Here is a 23851-nt window from a genome sequence, read left to right on the forward strand (position 1 = left end):
GTGTTGTCGTGTTTCCTGCAGTGCGGAGGAGGCCCGCGGACCAGACTGGAAAACAACAGCACCCATCATTGTCAGCCTTAATCCGGCGGAGCCCGCTGATGTCACTTACGAGGAATGCCATTCATAGGCCTACAGAGAATGTCACAGGAAGATATTATCGAAATCTCTCCATGTAAATTGAATCAAAGAGAAGTTGACCCAAACATTAAGTTATGCCAACTGTAGTGCAGCGGTATCCACGCTGTGCAGTGAGGAGGCAGTGACCCAGCAAAGTTCAAAACTCACACAGTGCACAGCACGCTGTATCCTCCGGATCACAGCCAGGAAAACAAAGACAGTCCGTGACCGGTTGCCATGGGCTACGGCATTGCCGTGTATGCTGAAGGTTCTGGGCCTTTTGGCTCCGTTTGGCCCTGTGTTGTGTCACACAGGTAGTGCTCTGCAGAGCCATCTGCTCTGCCTGTTTGCAAGACCAAAACTGACACACCCAACCCTCTGCTGCAGGGTTTTTTACAAAAGAACCTGTGGCCTGGGAAAACCTGAGGCCGGGGAGGAAACGGACTGCCCCACTACCACCCTGTAGTCTGTTTAAAAAATAAAAGCCCAGAACAGGTTTTCTTATATCTGCCCTGGACACATAGCTTGCCCAAGACCAATACTCACTTTTATTTTGCTCTGCAATCACAGCTATGCCTGTGACTGCAATGTCCTCCCACGGCCTCCATATGCTTCTTTGCACATCCTGGGGGACACACAGCGCCCTCGCATATGAAACCGGTCACTGCCTCACACAACCTTCACCCATTGGCACAGTAACACTGGAAACATATATGACTACAGTCTATATGCATAATTGCATTTTTTTTTCCACCGAATGCAAAATGAGTTATTTTTGCCTCGTAATGCAGCATAGGGCACTGTTACATCAGGACTGTATGGCGGTATAATTTCAGTTCTGTGTTCATTTTCCTACCAAAACCCCATCTATTGTTATACCTAACCATCCGCTACTAAACCTAATGCGGCACAAAGCTTTAGACAGGGCTGCTGCGGCTGCTGCAGTGCTATGGCGGCTACTATGCCAGCGTTGTATGGCGGTATTATTTATGGACTACATGGCTCAGCAATTCAGTGACTGAGCGACCCTATCTGCTGATCTTACGGCTCTACGGTGACAATATGATCCGCACGGATGCACATCTCCGATTTTCCGGCTCCAGTACATAGAAACCAAAATTAGACAGCGCTGCAGAAAATATTGCAAAAAAAAAAGTGAATTTAATTCATTTGTAACCGCGTTTAGTAAAAAAAAATAAAAATAATAATATTAATAATAATAATGAGCATTTATCAAACCGATCTATTCCAGACAAAAAAATTGACAGATGGATGGATTCCAGGGCTGACAATTCTTCCCTTTGTTTCTGCACGTTAACAAGTACGACCTAAACAAGGATTTGCAAAAGTGGACAGGTCCTTTAAAAAATTCTTCAAGGGATTTTCCATTTTAACTCGTATTGCATGGCCATAACATAGGGGTGGCTGTTGTAGATCTGATTGACAGTAATCTCCTTATCAGAAACTCATGATGGCCGCGGACCCCGTTGTTGATGCGGAGTGGCCACGTCTAGGTAGTCAGGCTATACTGCTACAAATGGAGGAAAATGGCAGCATAGAGCTCTGCATACAGGAATAGTGTCTCCTCCCTACACAATCCTGATCCAGGTGGGTAACATTTATAATTATCAACATCCACCACCTTCTCCTGTCACGGTATACATCTATAATACGTGCAATCTATGCTAGAGTCGCCATTTTCCCGAAGCCCAGTGGAGACTTCTACTTTCAAATCGGTCTCCATGAGGGAGACGAGACTGTCAAATACATTTAGGCCTCTAGCGATGACTACTACGCATGCGCGCGGTGAGCAGACTAAGAAGGACGTGACGTCAATGGAACGCACTATGCGTTCCAGGATGCGGAACAGCTGTCAATAGAGAGAGTTAATGACGTCACCAAGAGTCGCCGGACAACGCTTGTTTGGTGGTGGAGTGAGCAGGAGGGGATGTAAGTTTTTATTCATGTGTTACAGCTTAAATGTACGTTTTATTACATAAAAAACGCTTAATGTCTATTGATGCTGTAAAGCTAGTCGTAAAGTGTCAGTGTTGCTCACAGCAGCTTATCAAAGCCCTCCTGACATTTTCAAACTTGCTCTGGAAAAATGAAAGCTGGAATCTGATTGGTTGTTATGGGCAACATTGATCCTTATTGTCTCCCTGGTTTTTGTCCAAGCGGAAGACTCATGCAAGAAGTGCATTTTGGTTGCCATGGAATCCGCGAGACGTCCGTAGGATATACTGCTCCCCCACAACTGAATGTTTTCTTCTTCCTCCCGCAGCCTCCTCTGCATCACGTCCAGGAAAGCGTCAACAACCACAGCCAAAATGGATGTGATAGAAGTGTGGGTGAAGGAGCGGCTCCACGATGTCCTGGGAATGAGCGATCGCCACGTGGCACAATTCCTTATTGGCACCGCGCGGCGAAGTTCCAGCGCCGCCGACCTTGTGAGCCGCCTGAGCGACACCGGAGCCGTCGACGTAACGGACAAAGTGCGCAGCTTCGCTGAGGAGCTGTGGGCGAAGGTGAGAGACCAGACGCTATGTACAGTATGGGCCGTCTACAAAATGGGCGAGGATTGCCCGCTGGTTATCCTTTCTCTCCATCCTCCATGCTTTATACTGCAGCTCTGCTTGTTTAGATTAATGCTGCTGATAAGCACAAGCTCACCAGGATGTCAGGACAAGGAGGGAGCCGCCATTAGAGCAATGGCAAGATTCTTATTTATTCATATAGCACCATTGATTCCATGGTGCTGTACATGAGAAGGGGTTACATCAAAATACAAATATCACTTACAGTAAATAAGCTAAGTGGCAGACTGGTGCAGAGGGGCGAGGACCCTGCCCTTGCGGGCGTACATTCTACAGGATTATGGGGAAGGAGACAGTAGGTCGCAGTAGCTCCGATGGTGGTGAGGTGGTCGTGTGGTCATTACAAGCTGCAAGATAATTATAAACTGCAAGGACTCATATCGGTACACCTTCCACCGCTCCTCTCTCCTGTAGGCACATACCTTTTAACCAAAATATTCCCCAGTTTCCGGGGACTCATGCCTCCTTACTTCCCCAATCCCCGGGGACATGTGCCTCCTTTCCCCTCCCCATCTGATCTCTGGGGACTCGTGCCTCCTCACACTCCGATACCCAGGACTCTTGCATCCTCCGTCCCCCTCTCTGATAGCCAGGGACTCACGCCTCCTTTTTCCCTCCTCTGATCCCTGGGGAACGGTGCCTCCCCCCCTCCCGACAACCTGGCTACTCCCCGATCCCTGAGGATGCGAGCCTTGTTTCCCTCCCCATTCACCAGGAATGCATGCCTCCTTTCCCCCTCCGATCCCCAGGGACGTGTGTCTCCTTTTCCCATCCCCCTGATCCCCCTGGAATGTGTGTCTCCTTTCCCAACCTCTTTGATCCCCGGGAATGCATGCCTACTTTTCCCCCCTCGATCCCCAGGGACACATGTCTCCCTCCCCCACCCCACCTCACCCCAGATCTCCGGGGACATGTGCTTCCTTTCCCCACCCTTCCGATCCCCGGGGACGCGTGTCTCGTCTCCCCACCTCTCTGATTCCAGGAGATGCATGCCTCCGATCCCCGGGGACGCGTGCCTCCTTTCCCGATCCTAGGGATGCATGCCTGTTCACCCCTCAATGACAGGTAGGTACAAGTACTACATTGTGGATTACATAGTACAGGCGTCTTGGGGTTGGGTGGAGGCGCTGTTGCTTGCTGTATGTTCCTGCACCAGATTTCCAGCCTTGTGTTACACTGCGATGACGGCGACACTAATAAAACACTATTATCTTCATTCCCTTTTTGTCTCAGCTGCCCCGTAAAGCCCCGGTCGAGCGTCCGGCCAGAGCTGCCGAGAGAGAAGCTTTAGCAATGCAGCAGAAAAACAAATCTTACGCTCTCCTGGAAGACAGCGACGAAGAGGAGGAGAAGATGGCGAACAAAGACGAGAAGAAGAGGAAAAAGAAACATCTCCGGAAGCGGAAGAAAGAGGAATCGTCTGACAGCGAAAGTGACCGGGCAAAGTAAGTATAGTCCATGGGGACTTCATGGTGGTCCTAGTGCAGGAGGGTGAGATGGGGCTTCATGGTGGTCCTAGTGCAGGAGGGTGAGATGGGGCTTCATGGTGGTCCTAGTGCAGGAGGGTGAGATGGGGCTTCATGGTGGTCCTAGTGCAGGAGGGTGAGATGGAGCTTCATGGTGGTCCTAGTGCAGGAGGGTGAGATGGGGCTTCATGGTGGTCCTAGTGCAGGAGGGTGAGATGGGGCTTCATGGTGGTCCTAGTGCAGGAGGGTGAGATGGGGCTTCATGGTGGTCCTAGTGCAGGAGGGTGAGATGGGGCTTCATGGTGGTCCTAGTGCAGGAGGGTGAGATGGGGCTTCATGGTGGTCCTAGTGCAGGAGGGTGAGATGGGGCTTCATGGTGGTCCTAGTGCAGGAGGGTGAGATGGGGCTTCATGGTGGTCCTAGTGCAGGAGGGTGAGATGGGGCTTCATGGTGGTCCTAGTGCACGAGGGTGAGACGTACATGTTCTCCATATTGTCAGACTAAGGTCAGTCATTACTATAGTCCTTGATCCCACCAGGAATGAGAAGGTGCCATCACCGCAGGTCATCTCTGATGATGAGGAAGAGCGTGAGGAGCAGGCCAGGCTGAAGGACTTGGAGGAGAGAGATGCATTTGCTGAGAGGGTAAAGCAGCGAGATAAGGAAAAGACCAGGAACATTGTGGAGAGGTCCGATAAGAAGGTGAGTCGCTCGTATGTGGGGGGCGGCTTTAGAAATTGAGGGTTTGGATCAAGGAGCCCACCAGTAACTTTTTCTGATTTCTACCCAATTGGGTATATTTTGTGCGTCCAACTGCTGGAACCCCACACCCATGGCCAATAAACCCACCCAGAAACATTACATTAATGCCATTGTGTCCTAGCTATGCTTAGGATTAATGAAGACCTTCTTATATCCCCCGTTTGTGTCCATCCTGGTACATCAACCATGTATGTGCATTGGGCTTACGAACCTCCCATGGCAGCCATAGTTTAAGCTCCTATGGAACGAAAAGGCGGCAGCAGTCCCGGCATCGTCCACGTTCTGGGTCGGGTACCGTAGTATTCACCAGATGTAGCACATGGACCAGACTTGGCGCAGTCGCCTGGACATTACTTTATGGCAGTTGTACTTTTTTTTTTTTTTTTAGGCTTATGAAGAAGCGCAGAAAAGACTCAAAATGGCTGAGGAGGACCGTAAGAAAATGGTAGGTGGATTTCCAGTGTTTAAAGGAGTTCCTCCACTTTGCAACATTTCCCACCCAAAATACTAGAGTCAGTACAATTAATTGAAGGGTCTCTCCTCATTTGGGCTACGGCAACTAAACGCCCACTTTGGAGACGAGACGTGTTCCATGTGACGTAAGTTCACGTTATGCCTCTGCTACCTCTCACTGTAATGTACCGGAGTGTGATCGCATTTCCAACAGCAAACATCCGCTTACATGATGGTACGACATGGCCGTCCATTTTTCCAGAGGTAATAGGGACTTTGTTTTTCCCCTTTGGATCAGTACGGTCCTGAATTCTGGCAGTCGGTGACTACACATTTTTGGAACTAGTCAGTAGGCCATAAGAAATGCACAGTGGAGTTGTCCGGCATTGGGGGTTAATGTCTGCAGTCACTCAATGTGACTGCAGACTTGTGAATCTTCACTGTCAGGATCGGGAAATGGGCGAGTGCATGACCACAAATATGTGATTTGCATACATGCGGTCACATGCCGACTAGACGTGCGCAGCCTCTCTCGATACAAGTGAATAGAGCAAGGCCAGACACGACTAGTCGGAATGTGACTGGCTGTATGCAAATTACATATTTGTGGTCACATGAGCGGCACCGAAGAAACCCCACAGTACGAGGAATGACTGCAGACTTGTACCCCAAGGCTGGACAACCCCTATAATACCAGAGTATATAAATATACATTACTTCTAAGACCAGCGCCACCCTTCCCTACAGGCTGTGTATGCTACTGCAGCTTTGCCTCCATTCATTTAAATGGGACTGAACTGCAATACCAGAAAATATTCCCTTCTTCCAGAAACAGCTCCCCCCTCCCATTCGTGGCTGTTTCTGGTATTGCAGCCGTTGCCACAGTCATGGTTTACTTTTTACCTATCGTTTTTGTTTTCTGAAGATTCCAGAATTGCGGAAAAAGTCTCGGCGAGATTATCTCGGGAAGAGAGAGAAAGAGAAGCTGGAGGACCTGGAAGCGGAGATAGCAGACGAGGAGTATTTCTTCGCTGACAGCCGCTTGACGTCGACCGAGAAGAAAGACCTGGAGTACAAGAGGAGCGTCAGGGATCTGGCCAAGGAGTACAAGAAGGCCGGAGAGAAGGAGCGCATGGAGAAACACGATCGCTACTTCATTCCCGAGGAGAGCAGGAGTAAAGTACGTCTTCTAGTAATGAAACTCGGGCGGGGGTCTAGTAATAACCAACGTTTTCGTACACAGCTTCCATGCAGAGTTGGTTTATGTTCACACGGGCCACTGAATTTATCGGATCGGTCCCGTCCGCAGCTTCATGCGCCCGACCACATCCATAAATCGGACACAACCATCACATGCTGCCAGATTTTGTAATATTATATTAGCATTTTGTACTTCCGACATAGCGCCCCTTTAAGATTCCACGAAAATGGAAGATATTACACGTGTCCGTTGTGTTATATTTGTCGTGCAGAAAATTCCGGATCGGTACGAGGAGCCGCTGAGCGAGGAGCGTTTTGCTCCCCGCGAAGAGCAAAGGCGTTGGGAGGAGGAGCACATCGGCGCGGCCGCTCTGAAATTTGGAGCCAAGGATGCCCACGCTCGCGGTCAGAAGGAATACGACTACGTGATGGAGGAAGACGAGATGATACAGTTCGTCAGCGCCACCCAGATGAAAGGGACGGTGGAGAAGGTGAGGCGGAAGGTCTGGGAATTGCGTTACGAGCAGTTTCCTAATTAAAGGTGATGTCGCTCTTTCCGCAGTAAGCGGTGGTTCTATGTACGATACGGCTCTGGGAGTTAGCGGTAAAGGTGGTGTAATGGTCGGACTTAACCCTTTGCTGTTATAAATATCTGCCACCTTCACTCCTCAGGAAGACGAGTCGGCCAAGCAGCTGTCGGAGCTGGAGAAGCAGAAGATGTCCATCCAGGAGGTGAGGCGCAGTCTGCCCGTCTTCCCCTATCGCTCCGATCTCCTCCAAGCCATCGCCGATCATCAGATCCTCATCATCGAGGGGGAGACGGGTTCTGGCAAGACCACCCAGATCCCCCAGTACCTGCACGAAGAAGTAAGTGGTTAACGTCTAGTGTCCCCTCTTATGTTTGTTCCTGTAGTAGACCCCCATTACCTGTCTCCTTCCTGCACAGGGCTACACCCAGAAAGGAATGAAGATCGGGTGCACTCAGCCTCGGAGGGTGGCGGCCATGAGCGTAGCCGCACGCGTCGCTCAGGAAATGTCTGTGAAGTTGGGCAATGAGGTGAGCGGTGTGGCAGAGCTGCGATACCTGACAAGTGCATGGAAAAGAGTTGTGCTGGGGTTTTGACATCTGTCTCCATGACAGTAACTCCTTTAAAGGGTAATTTCTAGTGATGAGCGAATATACTTGTTACTCGAGATTTCTCGAGCACGCTCGGGGGTCCTCCGAGTATTTTTTAGCGCTCGGAGATTTAGTTTTCAGCGCCGCAGCTGAATGATTTACATCTGTTAGCCAGCATAAGTACATGTGGGGGTTGTCTGGATGCTACGGAATCCCCACATGTAATCAAGCTGGATAAGAGATGTAAATCATTCAGCTGCGGCGCTGAAAACGAAATCTCCGAGCACTAAAAAAATACTCGGAGGACACCCGGAGGTTGCGTTGGCTTAAGGGGATTACAAGGTGTTTTGTTACGGAGCATCTCTTGTGATCAGCTAGGGGGAATCTCTTGTGATCAGCTAGGGGGAATCTCTTGTGATCAGCTACGGGAGAATCTCTTGTGATCTGCTGTCGTCTGTTGTTGTGAAACCTCCCAGCGAGTGTTCAGTTTTCCTGCAGCACCACCGCAGGACAAATGAGGCATTACCAATCTCTCAATGAAATCCGGTGTCTGTCCTTGTCCTGTACATACATGGTGGTTCCTCCAGAGCAAAATGTGTCTGTGACCGCCGCTTTGAGGTTCCTGAACTCCCAATTTAAGCATTAAAATGGGTTTTCTAAACCGGACCAGCCACAGCAGCCCCCTCAGAGCAAGTCCCCTTTTCTGGAGCCATATCTGTCAGGTCAAGCACTGATACCGGAGGAGGGGATGTGAAAGTCTGACAACCAATGTAGGAGCATTGATCGTAACCCTCTGAGTTTTCACTCCGCTTCCTCAGAACACAGACACAGCTGATTGCGATGATTGATTATATCCGTTCTCCGCTCCCAGGTGGGGTACAGCATTCGGTTTGAGGACTGCACGTCGGAGCGCACGGTCCTGAAGTACATGACGGACGGGATGTTGCTCCGTGAGTTTCTAACTGAGCCGGACTTGGCCGGATACAGGTACTACACCAACATTGGCGAAGCTTTATCCTCCTCCTCTGCTGGGATCTGCTTCTCCTTAAAGGGAATGTGTCAGGGCAAAATTACATTCCAAAAGAAAGACACATCCACATTTCGGGCATCTTGCACCAAAAACAATCAGTGCATGTGTTACCAGTTTTGTACATTAGAAGTGCACAACGATGTCAGAAAGTCTGATGCTCCTCCCTCTTGTCAGTCGGGTCGGCCGCCTCCTACTTGATTGACAGCACTGGTTTTATTTCGGGTCAGCGCCGTCTCTTCTGAAATCACGGACACGTCTCCACAGCTCCTGATCATGCACCGATATAGCAGCACGGGGATGTGCACACGCGCCAGATTTCTGCCCAGCCAGCACTGTCCATCAAGAAAGCAGGAAACCAAATTTATGGGAGGTCTTTTGAACTGTGAAGCACCTCCCACTTTGCACTGATGACCTAATTTGCATAGAGTTTTGAAGCCATTTTTCTGCAGTTTTGGCAACCAAAGCTATGGTTGCTGTTAGGAGGAGCCGCCCGGCATGGAGATGTCCTCACTGTAGAAGTCACTCTTTAAAAGGGTCGTCAGTCGTTACTTGGGCAAATGGTGTTACGACCCCACACGTGATCTATTCTAAGGACTCGTGCCTGATCCCTGGGGATGGTAGACGCTTCTCGGCAGGTCCTTGGGGTCATCATCAGCCCCGCTCATGTAATAAGTATCACCTGGATCCTTTCCCCCGTTTCTCCCTCTGCTTTGTAGTGTGGTCATCATAGACGAGGCTCACGAGCGGACCCTGCACACGGACGTGCTCTTCGGCCTCATCAAGGACATCGCCCGTTTCCGTCCAGACCTCAAGGTCCTGGTGTCCAGTGCCACCCTCAACACCGAGCGCTTCTCTTTGTTCTTCGACAATGCCCCCATTTTCCGTATTCCTGGCCGGCGATATCCAGTAGACATTTACTACACAAAGGTGCGGCGAGAATCTAACTTCTATAGATGTATCTGGAGAGGGGGTGATAGTAAAGGGTTAACGTCGCCTGGTTTCTTCTTTATCCCCTCCAGGCACCGGAGGCCGATTACCTGGAGGCGTGCGTGGTGTCCGTCCTACAGATTCACGTCACACAGCCGACTGGAGACATCTTGGTCTTTTTGACCGGGCAGGTACATGCAGATGAGAGGGATGCTGGGCGTTGTGGTTCTTCTGATGTCATTCTCCTCGTATTTGTCACCACATCACACTCCATGACACTGATTGCTGAGCCCGCATCACAGGGCCAGGCACCAGCTGTGTTATACAGGCAGCACCCGCTTCCAATGGCGTCAGCAATGCTGTCAGTCTCTTACTACGGCATCTGAAATAACACGGTGCAATCGTTGGCCATTTAAATAAAAAAATAAGGTTTGGGGGGAAAAAATGGGGTTAGGAAAAAACGACTGGGAAGGGGGGGAGGGGTTAATTGGCACACAGTTATGTATACATCTGCCTGGTGACCAACATTGTGCTCCTGGCTTATTATTACATATGACCACAAGAGGGCAGTGACCACACAGCCGGTCACTCAGGTCCAATAGATAGTAGTGTTGTACATGGGACCGGATACCAATCTGCCCTGTCATATCGGCGTGGGGGTCCCGCTACAGATTTTACATTGGAGACCCCCCCCCCCCCAAGTTTCAGGGTCTCTGTCCAAGATAAAAGTGCGCTCAGGCTGGATATCACAGGGTGCCCACACAGAGCAGATGATGGAGGTTATACTCTCGGCTGGTGAATGTGTTACAGGAGGAGATCGAGGCTTGCTGTGAAATGTTACAAGAACGCTGTCGCAGGCTGGGCTCCAAGATCGCCGAAATGCTGATTTTACCCATCTATGCCAATCTGCCGTCTGACATGCAGGCCAAGATATTCGACCCCACCCCGCCTGGAGCGAGAAAGGTGAGGAATGGCCTAGTAGGGGGGAAAGAAGGGAACCGTGAAAAAAAAAATAAAAAAATATAGATATATATATATATATATTACATCATTTCTTTTCTTCCAAGGTCGTCGTAGCCACCAACATTGCGGAGACGTCGCTGACCATAGACGGCATCATTTACGTCATTGACCCCGGATTCTGCAAGCAGAAAAGCTACAACGCTCGCACCGGAATGGAGTCCCTCATCGTCACCCCCTGCTCAAAGGTGACGCCTCTCACTTCTGTCTCTATCCAGCAACACAGAGGTAGAAAATCCTTTCTGAGGGTGGCCATACACCTTTCATAAACCCTTCTAGGTGTAGCATGTAAAAGTACGTTGTTGTTGTTTGCTAGGTCACAATGTATTGTAGCAGGCTCAGGAGCTGAGACCGCACAATATCCGGCAATCACTGCCTTTTAACCATTTAGATGCCACTGTCGATCTGTTCACAGCGGCATTTATATGGCGCGGTGCGCGTCGGCTCCCGTCGTCCATGACACGATTGCAGGGGCCCGATGGGTTTTCTTAGGAGGCTGAGGTCCATCCCGGTAGTCCTGCAAAGCCCAGCCTGTGTCTGTGCATCCTAAGAGAGCGTCATCATGACTATGTAATTCAATACAAGTCACCTAGAGGAAGTTGAAAAATTGTAAAAATTATTTCAAAAAATGTTTAAAATTAATAACAAAAAATTAAAATATTGAAAATTAACAAAACACATTTAGCACGGATCTGTCAAAATATAAAATGAATTAACCCCTAACCCCCTAAAATGAATATTAAAATGAATGGTAAAGGCCATAAAAAGTCAAAACGCTAGAATTACATTTTTTCAATGACTAGCCCCTAAAAAAAAAAAAAAAAAAAAAATTGCATTAAAAAGTGACCAAAACATAACCTGTAACCCAGATTGGTATGATTACATTTTTGCTCATCGCCCAAAAAAAGAAATAAAATATTCACACATCTCCATTTACAAAAAAAAAATAAAACTTAACAGGTCTCAGAAAATGGTGACATAAAGCAACGTTTTTTGCACCACTGAAATAATAATAATAATAATAAAAAACTATACACGTTTGTTATCACTGTAATCATAGACTCGTTAACGAGTGTCGTTCTTCTTCTAGGCTTCCGCCAACCAGAGAGCGGGACGAGCCGGCCGCGTGGCTGCGGGAAAGTGTTTCCGGCTTTATACAGCCTGGGCGTACAAAAACGAAATGGAAGATACGACTGTACCGGAAATCCAGAGGACCAACCTGGGAAATGTGGTTCTGCTGCTGAAGAGTTTAGGTGAGGGGTTGCACAGAACATTATGGGGGGAGGATTGGGGTTGTAATATCTTGTGTAAATCCGTAATCCCTGAATAATGGAAATTCTGCAGCTTTCTGTCATATCTGGGATCAATTCCTCACCAGTATCTCTGCTTGCCGTGTAGTGAACGGAAACCACTTCTGTGTACGACTCGGGACGGCGGCCGCGGACTGGTCCAGGGTCCTGCACATCAAGTCTCTCCTCTCTGCTCATCTTTTCTTCATCCCCAAACGCTCAGTTTCTTGTCCTTTTCTCCAGGCATTAATGATCTCATTCACTTTGACTACATGGACCCACCACCCCACGAGACGCTGGTTCTGGCGCTGGAGCAGCTCTATGCCCTCGGGGCCCTAAACCACCTAGGAGAGCTGACCAAGGTAACACTGATGATGAGGGTAGTGGTGGCGCAGCGGCGCTTCATCCGCGTCTTCTGTTTACGTGTCTTCTCCTTTTGTTTTCTGCAGATCGGGAGAAGGATGGCCGAGCTCCCGGTGGATCCCATGTTATCCAAGATGATCCTGGCGTCTGAGAAGTGAGTTGTCTGCCTGGAAGCAGTTCTCTTTCCCGTTCTCCATTATTTCTTCACTATCGTCCCAGATTTTTCAATTTTTCATCCCTTTGCGTCCTTTCTCAGGTATGGCTGTTCAGAGCAGATTCTGACCATCGCCGCCATGTTGTCCATAAATAATGCCATCTTCTATCGACCCAAAGACAAACTGGTCCATGCAGACACGGCACGGACCAACTTTACTGTGCCGGGGGGCGACCACATGGTGCTGCTCAATGTGTACACACAGGTAAGAAGATGAATGTATATATGGATGTCTAGTAATCTAAAAACATGGCTGCTTTCATCCAGAGATAGCGCCATGTCAGCTCACAGGTTGTCGTCTGGTAGATCAGATCAGTACCATTCACTACAGTGGAGTTGAGCTGCAATACCAGACACAAACCATGGACAGGAGTGGCGCTGTTCCAGGAACAAAGCAGCCATGTAACCAGAGTTAATATTTCCACACGTCTGTGTAATGTATGCTGCACTCTCCACCTGGCAGGATCTGTGGACTTGGGTCATGTGACCCTGAGGGCATCATCGTAAGTCCGTCTGCCTGCTTATGATTGGTCAGCGTCGTACAGGAAGCAAAAGTACACGCCCCCACTAAAAACTATCTGATAATACCCACTTGGACTTAACTCATTAGGTGCCAACTATTTGATTGCCGATATTTCCGCAAAGTAGAAGAGAAATTAAAAAAAAAAAATGTAATCCTCTGACATTATGAGTTCAGTTCAGCATGAAAGATCTGGTGAAAGGTCCCGTTTCAAAATTGATATAAAATAGAAACTGAATTTACCCCTTAATTCCTCCCGCCGGTGACACCTTCATATAAGGCACATGGAGCTCAGCGCTTTAGGACCTCCATGGAGTCCCGGACCACCCGTCTACCATGTTTCCTTACCAATGTCGTTTCTCTTTGTCAGTGGGTGGAGACGGCTCACTCCCTGCAGTGGTGTTACGAGAACTTCATCCAAGCCCGTTCCCTCCGCCGGGCCCGCGACGTCCGGGAGCAGCTGGAAGGACTCATGGCCCGGATAGAGATCGAGTTAACGTCCTGCGAAGGAGACTCCGTGCCAATACGGAAGGTAGAGACCCGTATCCTAACGTGCCAGAATGTCCGGGTTCCCTTTTGGATAATTTTGGCTGTTGTGTGCCGTGAATATTGGGGCACCGGTAGGTCCTGAACGTGCCGTCCTGCAGGACAAACTGACTGCTCTGCCTAAGGTGGCGGAGGGGCACACAGGGTGGTCTCTCGGGCATCTTCCCCTCGTTGGGTGTAACCAGAGTGCATCGGTTTTGTATGGAGTACCCTTTTAACCGCGTGCTAAGATGCACCACTGCCCTGCCTTTTGCCTTTAGCCTGACAGTCCAGTTCATTCAATGATGGCTTCACTCCTATTTTTTTTTTTTTAACTTCTAGGCAATCACAGCCGGGTACTTCTACCACACGGCCAGGCTGACTCGCAGCGGGTACAAGACGGTGAAAAAACAACAGTCGGTGTTCATCCATCCGAACAGCAGCCTACATGAGGAGCAGCCCCGCTGCATCATCTACCACGAGCTGGTCTTCACCTCCAAGGAGTTTATGAGACAGGTCAGATAGTTTTCTTATTTTTCCGTCCTTATTTCTGCCTTTTCTTGCGGGCCTTAAAGGGGTTTATTAATCTTCAATCTTCAGGAGCGCTCTGCTTCCCCACCTCCCTGTGCACCCCAGCGGCATTGTTGCTCCGCTGGTCCAAACTTCATTCTTTGCCTCTGCGTCATCAGAGGAGCACTGAAGCTAACTGGATCCTGCGATCTGGCCGGCAGCGCTCACGAGCTGTACAGGAAAGAGCTTGTAAGTGCTGTGCTCCTCGCCTAGGAAGCCGGCCACCTCTGATACAGTGTATCAGTAAATACAAAATCCAAAATGACCGCTGCTATTCAGTCTGCTCTCTTTCTACTGAACATCACCACTGCAGGCAATCAGTGGCTGCTAAATAGCTGCAGATGTCATGGGATGTCCATATTGGTGGAAGCGATGATATAGATGGTGACATGTGCAGCATCGGATAGGTATATATATATTTTTTATTCTACATTCACCTTAAACCTAATTTTAAAAAAATGGTAAAACTTTATTTAAGGTACCAACTGCATGGGGTGAGGCCCCCGTGGGGTACAGGTTACCCTGGCTGTGGGCCCACGTTGCCCACACACTGAAAACATTTCTATCCAACAGGTTAGTAATTTGCACTCTATTGATAAGTTCTCGCTCCACCCGCAGATCATTGAGATCGATAGCACCTGGCTCCTGGAGGTGGCACCGCATTACTACCAGTCCCGAGAACTAGAGGACACCAGCAGTAAGAAGATGCCCAAACAAGTAGGAAAGAGCAAAGACGAACTTGGCTGAGTGGTGGCCATATTACTGGAGTTCTAGCACTCAGGTGCCGGTCTGGAATAGCTGGACATTTTGGGTGTGTTCACATTCTGCGTACGTCTAGCTCTGCACCAGTGACCGCTCACGTTTTGCGCTGCCGGAAGAAGAGGCCTCGTCACGCTGCAGCCGCTCACTGGATTATATGGATCATATCTGTACAGATCTTGTATATAAAAGTTCTCATTTTGGATATAAAACCTGTTTCTGCCTCTTGTATCTAATGCTTTTCACGTGGTAACAGCAGTCGCTTATAATGTTGTCAGAACGTCTGCCGCGGGTGTTGGTCTCCTGCTGGTGGGACATCCAGCATTAAAGGCTCCCATACACATTACACTAGTGTTGGCCGAATGCGCCAACATTGACAGGTTGGGCTGACGGTCTGTGTATGGAAGCGCCTGCCGACTGATGGTTGAGAGAAATGTTGATTCTGTATGTATTGTTCTCGCAGAGATAAGACACCGGCCAACGTGTCTGCAGACTGCTTTCTCAGAGAACACAGAAGCAGAGTGGGCGCTCCCATGTCCGAGAGAGGCGGTGGCAGCAGAGCGGGCGTTCCCATGTCCGAGAGAGGCGGTGGCAGCAGAGCGGGCGCTCCCATGTCTGAGAGGAGGCGGCAGGGCGGGCGCTCCCATGTCAGGCGGCAGAGCAGGAGCTCCCATGCCTGAGAGGAGGCGGCAGAGCGGGCGCTCCCATGTCAGAGAGGAGGCGGCAGAGCGGGCGCTCCATGTCAGAGAGGAGGCGGCAGCAGAGCGGGCGCTCCCATGTCGGACGGCCATCTTGTGTATGGCCAGATTAATACAAGTGATAATAGATCTGAGGAAGCACACATATCACGTGATTCTCATCTCCATCATCCCCTTTCTGTCTGGATTGTGTTTTACATGCTGGGCAGCAGATACACTGTGTTCCAAATTATGCAAATTGGATTTAAGTGTCATAAAGATTTAATTGTTTTGTTTTTCAAATAAACTCATGGAAGGTATTGTGTCTCAGGGCTCAATAGATAACTGAAATCAATCTTAGGGTACCGTTACACTATACGATTTACCAACGATCACGACCAGCGATACGACCTGGCCGTGATCGTTGGTAAGTCGTTGTGTGGTCGCTGTCACACAGACAGCTCTCCAGCGACCAACGATGCCGGTCCCCGGGTAACCAGGGTAAACATCGGGTTACTAAGCGCAGGGCCGCGCTTAGTAACCCGATGTTTACCCTGGTTACCAGCGTAAAAAAAAAAAAACATTACATACATTCCGGTGTTCGTCAGGTCCTTTGCCGTCTGCTTCCCGCACTGACTGACTGCCGGCCGTAAAGTGAAAGCACAGCACAGCGCGCTGTTCTCTGCTTTCACTTTACGGCCGGCAGTCAGTCAGTGCGGGAAGCTGACGGCAAGGGACCTGACGGACACCGGAATGTAAGTGTAGTGTTTTTTTTTTTTTTACTTTTACGCTGGTAACCAGGATAAACATCGGGTTACTAAGCGCGGCCCTGCGCTTAGTAACCCGATGTTTACCCTGGTTACAAGCGAACGCATCGCTGGATCGGTGTCACACACACCGATCCAGCGATGACAGCGGGAGATCCAGCGACGAAAGAAAGTTCCAAACGATCTGCTACGACGTACGATTCTCAGCGGGGTCCCTGATCGCTGCTGCGTGTCAGACACAGCGATATCGTATGAATATCGCTGGAACGTCATGGATCGTACCGTCGTAGCGACAAAAGTGCCACTGTGAGACGGTACCCTTAAACACATGTGATAATTAGTTTTCCAGGTGATTCTAATTAAAGAAAAAACACCAAAAAACAGGCAAAGATGCTTACCTGTCTAAATAGGCCTCAATACAAATGCACAAGCAGGGTGCAGCGGACCCAAACAAAATAGCAAGTGCACAGGTGCAATACCTAATGAAACAGCCAGCCTTCAATAAGGGTTTGGCCGTGTGGTACACCAATGCACTAAGATAAAATACTCTGTATGTGGCGTGTTCACACAAGGGAAACAAAGCGTCTGGATACAGCCTATTAATGACGCCATATGGCGGGCTGCCCAGTGCTAAAATGCATCACGTGCGAACAGAGGCCACAGTGTACAGAACAATTTGGGCCCAGCTGCACCCTGCAAAAAATATACGTGCAAAAAAAAGCCTTATTGAAGGCTGGCTGTTTCATTAGGTATTGCACCTGTGCACTTGCTATTTTGTTTGGGTCCGCTGCACCCTGCTTGTGCATTTGTATTGAGGCCTATTTAGACAGGTAAGCATCTTTACCTGTTTTTTGGTGTTTTTTCTTGAATGTGTCCTTTTTTGGTGTTTTTCATGTTAGAGTAGGACTGGCAATACGTAAGGACCCTTGGCGTGGGTTGCCAGCTTCCATATTATGGCCCTAATATCAACTAATACCTTACATAGATTCTAATTAAAGGAAAACTACTTAAAAATGATATTCAACATTATTAAGCAGGCCAAAGTTTTCAAGCAATATGAGAAATAAAAAGGATCTTTCTGCTGCTGAAAAGCGTTAAATAGTGCAATGCCTTGGACAAGGTATGAAAAAATTAGATAATTCACAAAAACTTGTGATCATCATACTGTGAAGAGATTTGTGACTGAGACACAGCACAGACAGAATTCATGCAGATAAAGGCATAATGAGGAAGGTTTCTGCCAGACAAATTCAATGGATTAAGAGAGCAACTGCCAAAATACCATTACAAAGCAGCAAACAGTTAGTTGAAGCTGCTGGTGCCTCGGGAGTCCCTCGAACCTCAAGGTGTATGATCCTTCAAAGGCTTGCTTTGGTCCATAAACCTACTATACAGCCACCCCTAAACAGTGTTCACTAGCAGAAACGGTTGCAGTGGGCCCAGACATACATGAAGACTAATTTTCAAACAGTCTTGTTTACTGATGAGTGTCGAGCAACCCTGGATGGTCCAGATGGATGGAGTAGTGGATGGCCACCATTTCCTAACAAGGCTGCGACGTCAGCAAGGAGGTGGAGGAGTCATGTTTTGGGCCGGAATCACGGGGAAACAGCTTGTAGGGCCCTTTAAGGTTCCTGAAGATGTGAAAATGACCTCTGCAAAGCATATAGAGTTTCTGACTGACAACTTTCTTCCATGGTCTAAAAGCAGAAACGTGGCATCAGGAGCAAAATCATCTTCATGCTGACAATGCCCCATCTCATGCTGCAAAGAAACCTGAGTCATTGGCTGCTATGGGCATAAAAGGAGATAAACTCATGGTGTGGTCACCATCTTCCCCTGACCTCAACCCTATAGAGAACCTTTGGAGCATCATCAAGCAAAAGATCTATGAGGGTGGAGGCCGTTCACATCGAAACAGCGGCTCTGGGAGGCGATTCTGACTTCATGCAAAGAAATACGAGCAGAAACTCTCCAAATACTCAAGAATTGTGAAGTTGAAATCAAAGAAGGTTCCTATGTTAATGTGTAACTTGGCCTGTTAGGATGTATTGTAGCTAAATAGCTTTTTTGCTCAGTGAATGTGACCTTCCAATGCTGCAAATTCCACAAATGAGCATTTTCAGTTCTTTAAAACTTATCAAATGTTTAGAAATTCTACTGTGCCTAATAATTTGGAACAGTGCATTGTGAGTTTTTATTCATTGTGGAGATTATACTGTTATCATTGGTTGGGAGGTTTCTTCAATAAAATTCGATGTATAATCTAACAGGTGATGAATTTTATTAGACTGACTGTCATTTGCACCGACCATTTAGGAAAATCAGAGAAAAATGTCATCTGCATAATAATTTGGAAATGGTGTAGAGTCCAGTGTAAGTAGCTGAAGTGTGTTCTGCCTAATGACAGTAATCGTTCTCCTTCCCTTTGAGCTTTGTCAGTACTATAACAGGTCAGGCAGTATCGGAGGTTGTGCGAAGTAATGAACACCCCTAGTAATGAGAAATAAATTACATCTGACTTATTACACACCCTCACTGACACACAGGTACTTTTCTGAATTTATTATACTTGTCAAAAACCCTATTAAGGTGATTTCCACAGGGGATAATCCCCGATCACCCACACGTCCCACTACGGCAAATGCGTCTCCATTTCCTCTTCATTTATATCAGTGATGGGAAATTCTGCGATTCCCTGGAAGGTCTCCCCCCCCCCCCCACCGCCAAACTTTACCCTCTAAATAAACGAGCACCGGATTTATCTGTCTACAAGCACCACGGCTTATAGGTAGGATTATCACTGCTATAGCGGCAGCAATACTGTAAGGGACCGACCTTGCCCTAAACGCTGCAGCCCAGAGACGCGCGGTGTCCGCAGTATGGCGCCATTACACACCTCGTTACTTCCCGACATTGTGTTTTATTCATTATTACATACAGAAACTATAAAGCGGCGCGGCGGTCCTCACTGCTCCCCCCTCATCTGTTTCCAGTACGGCTTGTACAGCTTCTGGAGTTTGGTGACGTCCTTCTCGGACGGCTCTTGCCACTCGTACCAGGAATACCACGGGCCCGGCGGGGGTGGAGGCGTCTGTGCCACCGCACTGTGCGTCCGCGAGTAGTCTCCCAAGGTGATGTCCTTGTTCTGTATCATTACTGGCAGGAGACCTGCAGATTAGGAGGGGACGAGACGTTGTCAGGTGCAATTTCATACGTCTCAAAAAATTATTTAAAGGGGTTGAAATAACGTCTGCAGTCACTATATGACCACGAGTGGCGGCCATGCAGATTGTCACGTAGCATCATCTCACCGTGGTCCTCGGCCTCAGTTATGGCCTTCACGAGCCGCTTGTGTTGCTTCATGCACACACCTAGGAGATAAATACGTTACGTCTATGGGCGTCCGCCTGCGGTCCGCGCCGCGCTCTACAACAAGACAAACCTGTTCTGGTCGGGTCATACACGACTCCCGTGTGCGGACAGATAAACTGTTGCAGTAACTTCACGTTCTGCGGAAACAACAGAAATGGCAATCATCGGCCTGGGCTGGATTGGGAGAGGTCACCGCACCCATAGGAGACTCACCCGGTAATCCACACCGAGGTTCTGGTCCCGGCAGATGGGGCAGGGATTGCCGCACACTTTACCTCCTCTCTGCAAGAAAATACAAAGTGCTTACTGCATATCCAATAGCAATACCAGGCATGGCCTATACACAAGAGTGGCGTTGCTGAGCAGCCTCGTATCTAATGATGAACGTGGTGGAGTCTTGCAACCACTCACAATGCAGGTTTTCCGTGTTTTCTGCGGGGGGATCGGTCCCTTGTGATTTCTTCTGTAACCGGTCCAGACACATCTCTGTTCATAACGCTCCAAGTACTCTACAGAGTGGGGAGAAATAAGAAAATGCAAAGCCGTGGAGAACTCACATGGTGTGCAAATACTACAACTCCCAGCATGTCCTAGCCAGGGCTGGGAGTCAGTAAGCAAAACCACAGACTCCGACTCCTCAATTTCAGAGACTTCTGACTCCACAGTGCCGGTCACTACTTAGCATGTGCAGAAAGCGCAGCACAGATTCATCTCAGCTAAAAGCCGAGATCAGGAACAGAAGAGACATTTATAGGACATCTCCTAACTTTCCAAATTATTATGGAAACATTATTTTATACCGACTCCACAGCCCTGGTCCTAGCACCAGTAGTATAGCGAATGAGGATGGGTGGCGAGACGTCAAAGCTCTCAATATAATGACGTGGGCTGTCATCTCGGTCCCAGGCTGCTCCTCTGCACACGGGCAATGACAGACCCCTCTCCGCTGCTGCACTCCGCTCGTGGGCAATGACAGACCCCTCTCCGCTGCTGCACTCCGCTCGTGGGCAATGACAGACCCCTCTCCGCTGCTGCACTCCGCACGGGCAGTGACAGACCCCTCTCCGCTGCTGCACTCCGCATGGGCAGTGACAGACCCCTCTCCGCTGCTCCTCTCCACACGGGCAATGACAGAGCCCTCTTCGCTGCTGCACTCCGCTCGTGGGCAATGACAGACCCCTCTCCGCTGCTGCACTCCGCACGGGCAGTGACAGACCCCTCTCCGCTGCTGCACTCCGCACGGGCAGTGACAGACCCCTCTCCGCTGCTGCACTCCGCATGGGCAGTGACAGACCCCTCTCCGCTGCTGCACTCCGCACGGGCAGTGACAGACCCCTCTCCGCTGCTGCACTCCGCACGGGCAGTGACAGACCCCTCTCCGCTGCTGCACTCCGCACGGGCAGTGACAGACCCCTCTCCGCTGCTGCACTCCGCACGGGCAGTGACAGACCCCTCTCCGCTGCTGCACTCCGCACGGGCAGTGACAGACCCCTCTCCGCTGCTGCGCTCCGCACAGGCAATGACAAGCCCCTCTCTGCTACCGCGCCGCATGGGCAGTGACAGACCCCTCTCCGCTACCGCGCTCCGCATGGGCAGTGACAGACCCCTCTCCGCTGCTGCACTCCGCACGGGCAGTGACAGACCCCTCTCCGCTGCTGCACTCCGCACGGGCAGTGACAGACCCCTCTCCGCTGCTGCACTCCGCACGGGCAGTGACAGACCCCTCTCCGCTGCTGCACTCCGCACGGGCAGTGACAGACCCCTCTCCGCTGCTGCGCTCCGCACAGGCAGTGACAGACCCCTCTCCGCTACCGCGCTCCGCATGGGCAGTGACAGACCCCTCTCCGCTGCTGCACTCCGCACGGGCAGTGACAGACCCCTCTCCGCTGCTGCACTCCGCACGGGCAGTGACAGACCCCTCTCCGCTGCTGCACTCCGCACGGGCAGTGACAGACCCCTCTCCGCTGCTGCACTCCGCACGGGCAGTGACAGACCCCTCTCCGCTACCGCGCCGCATGGGCAGTGACAGACCCCTCTCCGCTGCTCCTCTCCACACGGGCAATGACAGAGCCCTCTTCGCTGCTGCACTCCGCTCGTGGGCAATGACAGACCCCTCTCCGCTGCTGCACTCCGCACGGGCAGTGACAGACCCCTCTCCGCTGCTGCACTCCGCACGGGCAGTGACAGACCCCTCTCCGCTGCTGCACTCCGCACGGGCAGTGACAGACCCCTCTCCGCTGCTGCACTCCGCACGGGCAGTGACAGACCCCTCTCCGCTGCTGCACTCCGCACGGGCAGTGACAGACCCCTCTCCGCTGCTGCACTCCGCACGGGCAGTGACAGACCCCTCTCCGCTGCTGCACTCCGCATGGGCAGTGACAGACCCCTCTCCGCTGCTCCTCTCCACACGGGCAATGACAGAGCCCTCTTCGCTGCTGCACTCCGCTCGTGGGCAATGACAGACCCCTCTCCGCTGCTGCACTCCGCACGGGCAGTGACAGACCCCTCTCCGCTGCTGCACTCCGCACGGGCAGTGACAGACCCCTCTCCGCTGCTGCACTCCGCATGGGCAGTGACAGACCCCTCTCCGCTGCTGCACTCCGCACGGGCAGTGACAGACCCCTCTCCGCTGCTGCACTCCGCACGGGCAGTGACAGACCCCTCTCCGCTGCTGCACTCCGCACGGGCAGTGACAGACCCCTCTCCGCTGCTGCACTCCGCACGGGCAGTGACAGACCCCTCTCCGCTGCTGCACTCCGCACGGGCAGTGACAGACCCCTCTCCGCTGCTGCGCTCCGCACAGGCAATGACAAGCCCCTCTCTGCTACCGCGCCGCATGGGCAGTGACAGACCCCTCTCCGCTACCGCGCTCCGCATGGGCAGTGACAGACCCCTCTCCGCTGCTGCACTCTGCACGGGCAATGACAGACCCCTCTCCGCTGCTGCGCTCCGCATGGGCAATGACAGACTCCTCTCCGCTACAGCGCTCCGCACGGACCGTGATCTGACGGCCATATTGGTAATCTGTGGCCGCAGGACGGGAGCTCTGCAGACCTCCTTTCCCAGTGCGCCTCTTCTTCTGATTAGCAGGCCCAGCACGACGTCCGCCAGCACTGACATTGCTCCAGGCCGGCTAATCAGAAGATGTGTAGATGGCGGCAGTGAGAAAAAGACACGAGGGACTGGACACCGTGTGTGAATGGTGACAACGTCGCTCCCGGAAGAAGAGCTAGGACTTGAGGAGAACCCCGCGCCTCCCACCACAGATCGCTGACCGACAGAGCGCGGTCCTGGGAATAGATTCTCCCACCTGAGGGATTGGTTTATAAAAATAATCACATTAAAAAAAAGAAAAAAAAAACTTTTGCTTTTACTTTCAGATTTTAAAAAAAAGTGATCCAAGCGGGTGTAAAAGACTTGAGGAGGAGGCACTGACAACCCTCTGCAGGTTGTCAGGACATTCTGGAGGTTGTAGTTCGCCTGTAGAGGTCACATGACCTAAAAGGGCCGAACAGGTGGAGAACTTGTTGTCAAGGCTGATAACAGAGAGCAATAGCAGGGAGGGGGGGCTCACTGTTACCTTCGCTGCTCAGGTATTCCCAGGGATGCTCCTTATAACGAGACTCCAGGCCAGACTCTTCCGGGGGGCTGCACAGTGAGCGGACCCCGGGGGGCAGCGCCGCCTGTGGATAAGACACACCGTTACCGGACGTTCATCACTCACTACACCGCCCCGCTCTCCTCCTCCGCCATCGGCTAATTACCCGGCTCCGGAGCCCTCCTCTCACACCGCTCACACACAGCCTGACCAAGGAGGCCGCCATCTTGGGGAGGGAAGGTAGGTATAAACCGAACGCAAGGACATCTGCCAATCATCAATATTTTTTTTTTAATCAATAAACTTTATTAACAAAAATGGGACACAATAACAAACCCCGCCTCAGCATTGTAACCGTTTTTCTACCACATTCTCAGTAACTAGTCTTCCTTATGGACTTTTATTAAAGGTTACGGAGGCATTATTAAGATCATAAGTGGCTGTTCAGCCCCTCAGAGTACTCCAGGCGCCATTTTTCCGAAGACTAACCCTTTTATGTATCGGTA

At 50.5% G+C, this 23851-nt stretch overlaps 2 protein-coding genes across 2 annotated transcripts; one reads left to right on the forward strand and one right to left on the reverse strand.

Annotated features, from left to right (window-relative positions):
- Nucleotides 1-2001: 2001 nt before the first annotated feature.
- DHX16 (DEAH-box helicase 16) lies at nucleotides 2002-15152 on the forward strand. The gene is made up of 21 exons (XM_069746448.1): nucleotides 2002-2067; nucleotides 2402-2645; nucleotides 3948-4159; nucleotides 4719-4881; nucleotides 5330-5386; nucleotides 6320-6574; nucleotides 6867-7085; nucleotides 7267-7461; nucleotides 7541-7651; nucleotides 8583-8698; nucleotides 9458-9668; nucleotides 9761-9859; nucleotides 10479-10631; nucleotides 10736-10876; nucleotides 11779-11941; nucleotides 12221-12339; nucleotides 12427-12494; nucleotides 12597-12759; nucleotides 13445-13606; nucleotides 13942-14115; nucleotides 14788-15152. The coding sequence occupies exons 2-21, from the start codon at nucleotides 2448-2450 to the stop codon at nucleotides 14914-14916; spliced, it is 3108 nt and encodes a 1035-aa protein (XP_069602549.1). The 5' UTR covers nucleotides 2002-2067; nucleotides 2402-2447; the 3' UTR covers nucleotides 14917-15152.
- A 4123-nt stretch (nucleotides 15153-19275) lies between these two features.
- On the reverse strand, nucleotides 19276-23635 carry MRPS18B (mitochondrial ribosomal protein S18B). The gene is made up of 7 exons (XM_069746449.1): nucleotides 23512-23635; nucleotides 23328-23430; nucleotides 20159-20256; nucleotides 19961-20029; nucleotides 19818-19884; nucleotides 19687-19746; nucleotides 19276-19543 (listed from the first exon to the last, which is right to left on the reverse strand). Exons 1-7 carry the CDS (start codon nucleotides 23569-23571, stop codon nucleotides 19341-19343), a joined length of 660 nt encoding a protein of 219 aa, XP_069602550.1. The 5' UTR covers nucleotides 23572-23635; the 3' UTR covers nucleotides 19276-19340.
- Between the last annotated feature and the right edge of the window lie 216 nt (nucleotides 23636-23851).

The sequence above is a fragment of the Ranitomeya imitator genome, chromosome 2 (assembly GCF_032444005.1).
Source record: "Ranitomeya imitator isolate aRanImi1 chromosome 2, aRanImi1.pri, whole genome shotgun sequence".
In the NCBI taxonomy this organism is placed as follows: domain Eukaryota; kingdom Metazoa; phylum Chordata; class Amphibia; order Anura; family Dendrobatidae; genus Ranitomeya; species Ranitomeya imitator.

Bases quoted from the DNA above. Each gene is read 5' to 3' on its own strand.
- MRPS18B (XM_069746449.1), bottom strand. From the start codon at position 23,571: ATGGCGGCCTCCTTGGTCAGGCTGTGTGTGAGCGGTGTGAGAGGAGGG. The intron at 23,431-23,511 runs GTAATTAGCCGA...TCTTATCCACAG, and splicing joins GAGGAGGGCTCCGGAGCCGG to GCGGCGCTGCCCCCCGGGGT. The intron at 20,030-20,158 runs GTGAGTGGTTGC...ATTTTCTTGCAG, and splicing joins AAACACGGAAAACCTGCATT to AGAGGAGGTAAAGTGTGCGG.
- DHX16 (XM_069746448.1), top strand. From the start codon at position 2,448: ATGGATGTGATAGAAGTGTGGGTGAAGGAGCGGCTCCACGATGTCCTG. The intron at 8,699-9,457 runs GTACTACACCAA...TCTGCTTTGTAG, and splicing joins CCGGACTTGGCCGGATACAG to TGTGGTCATCATAGACGAGG. The intron at 12,495-12,596 runs GTGAGTTGTCTG...GTCCTTTCTCAG, and splicing joins ATGATCCTGGCGTCTGAGAA to GTATGGCTGTTCAGAGCAGA.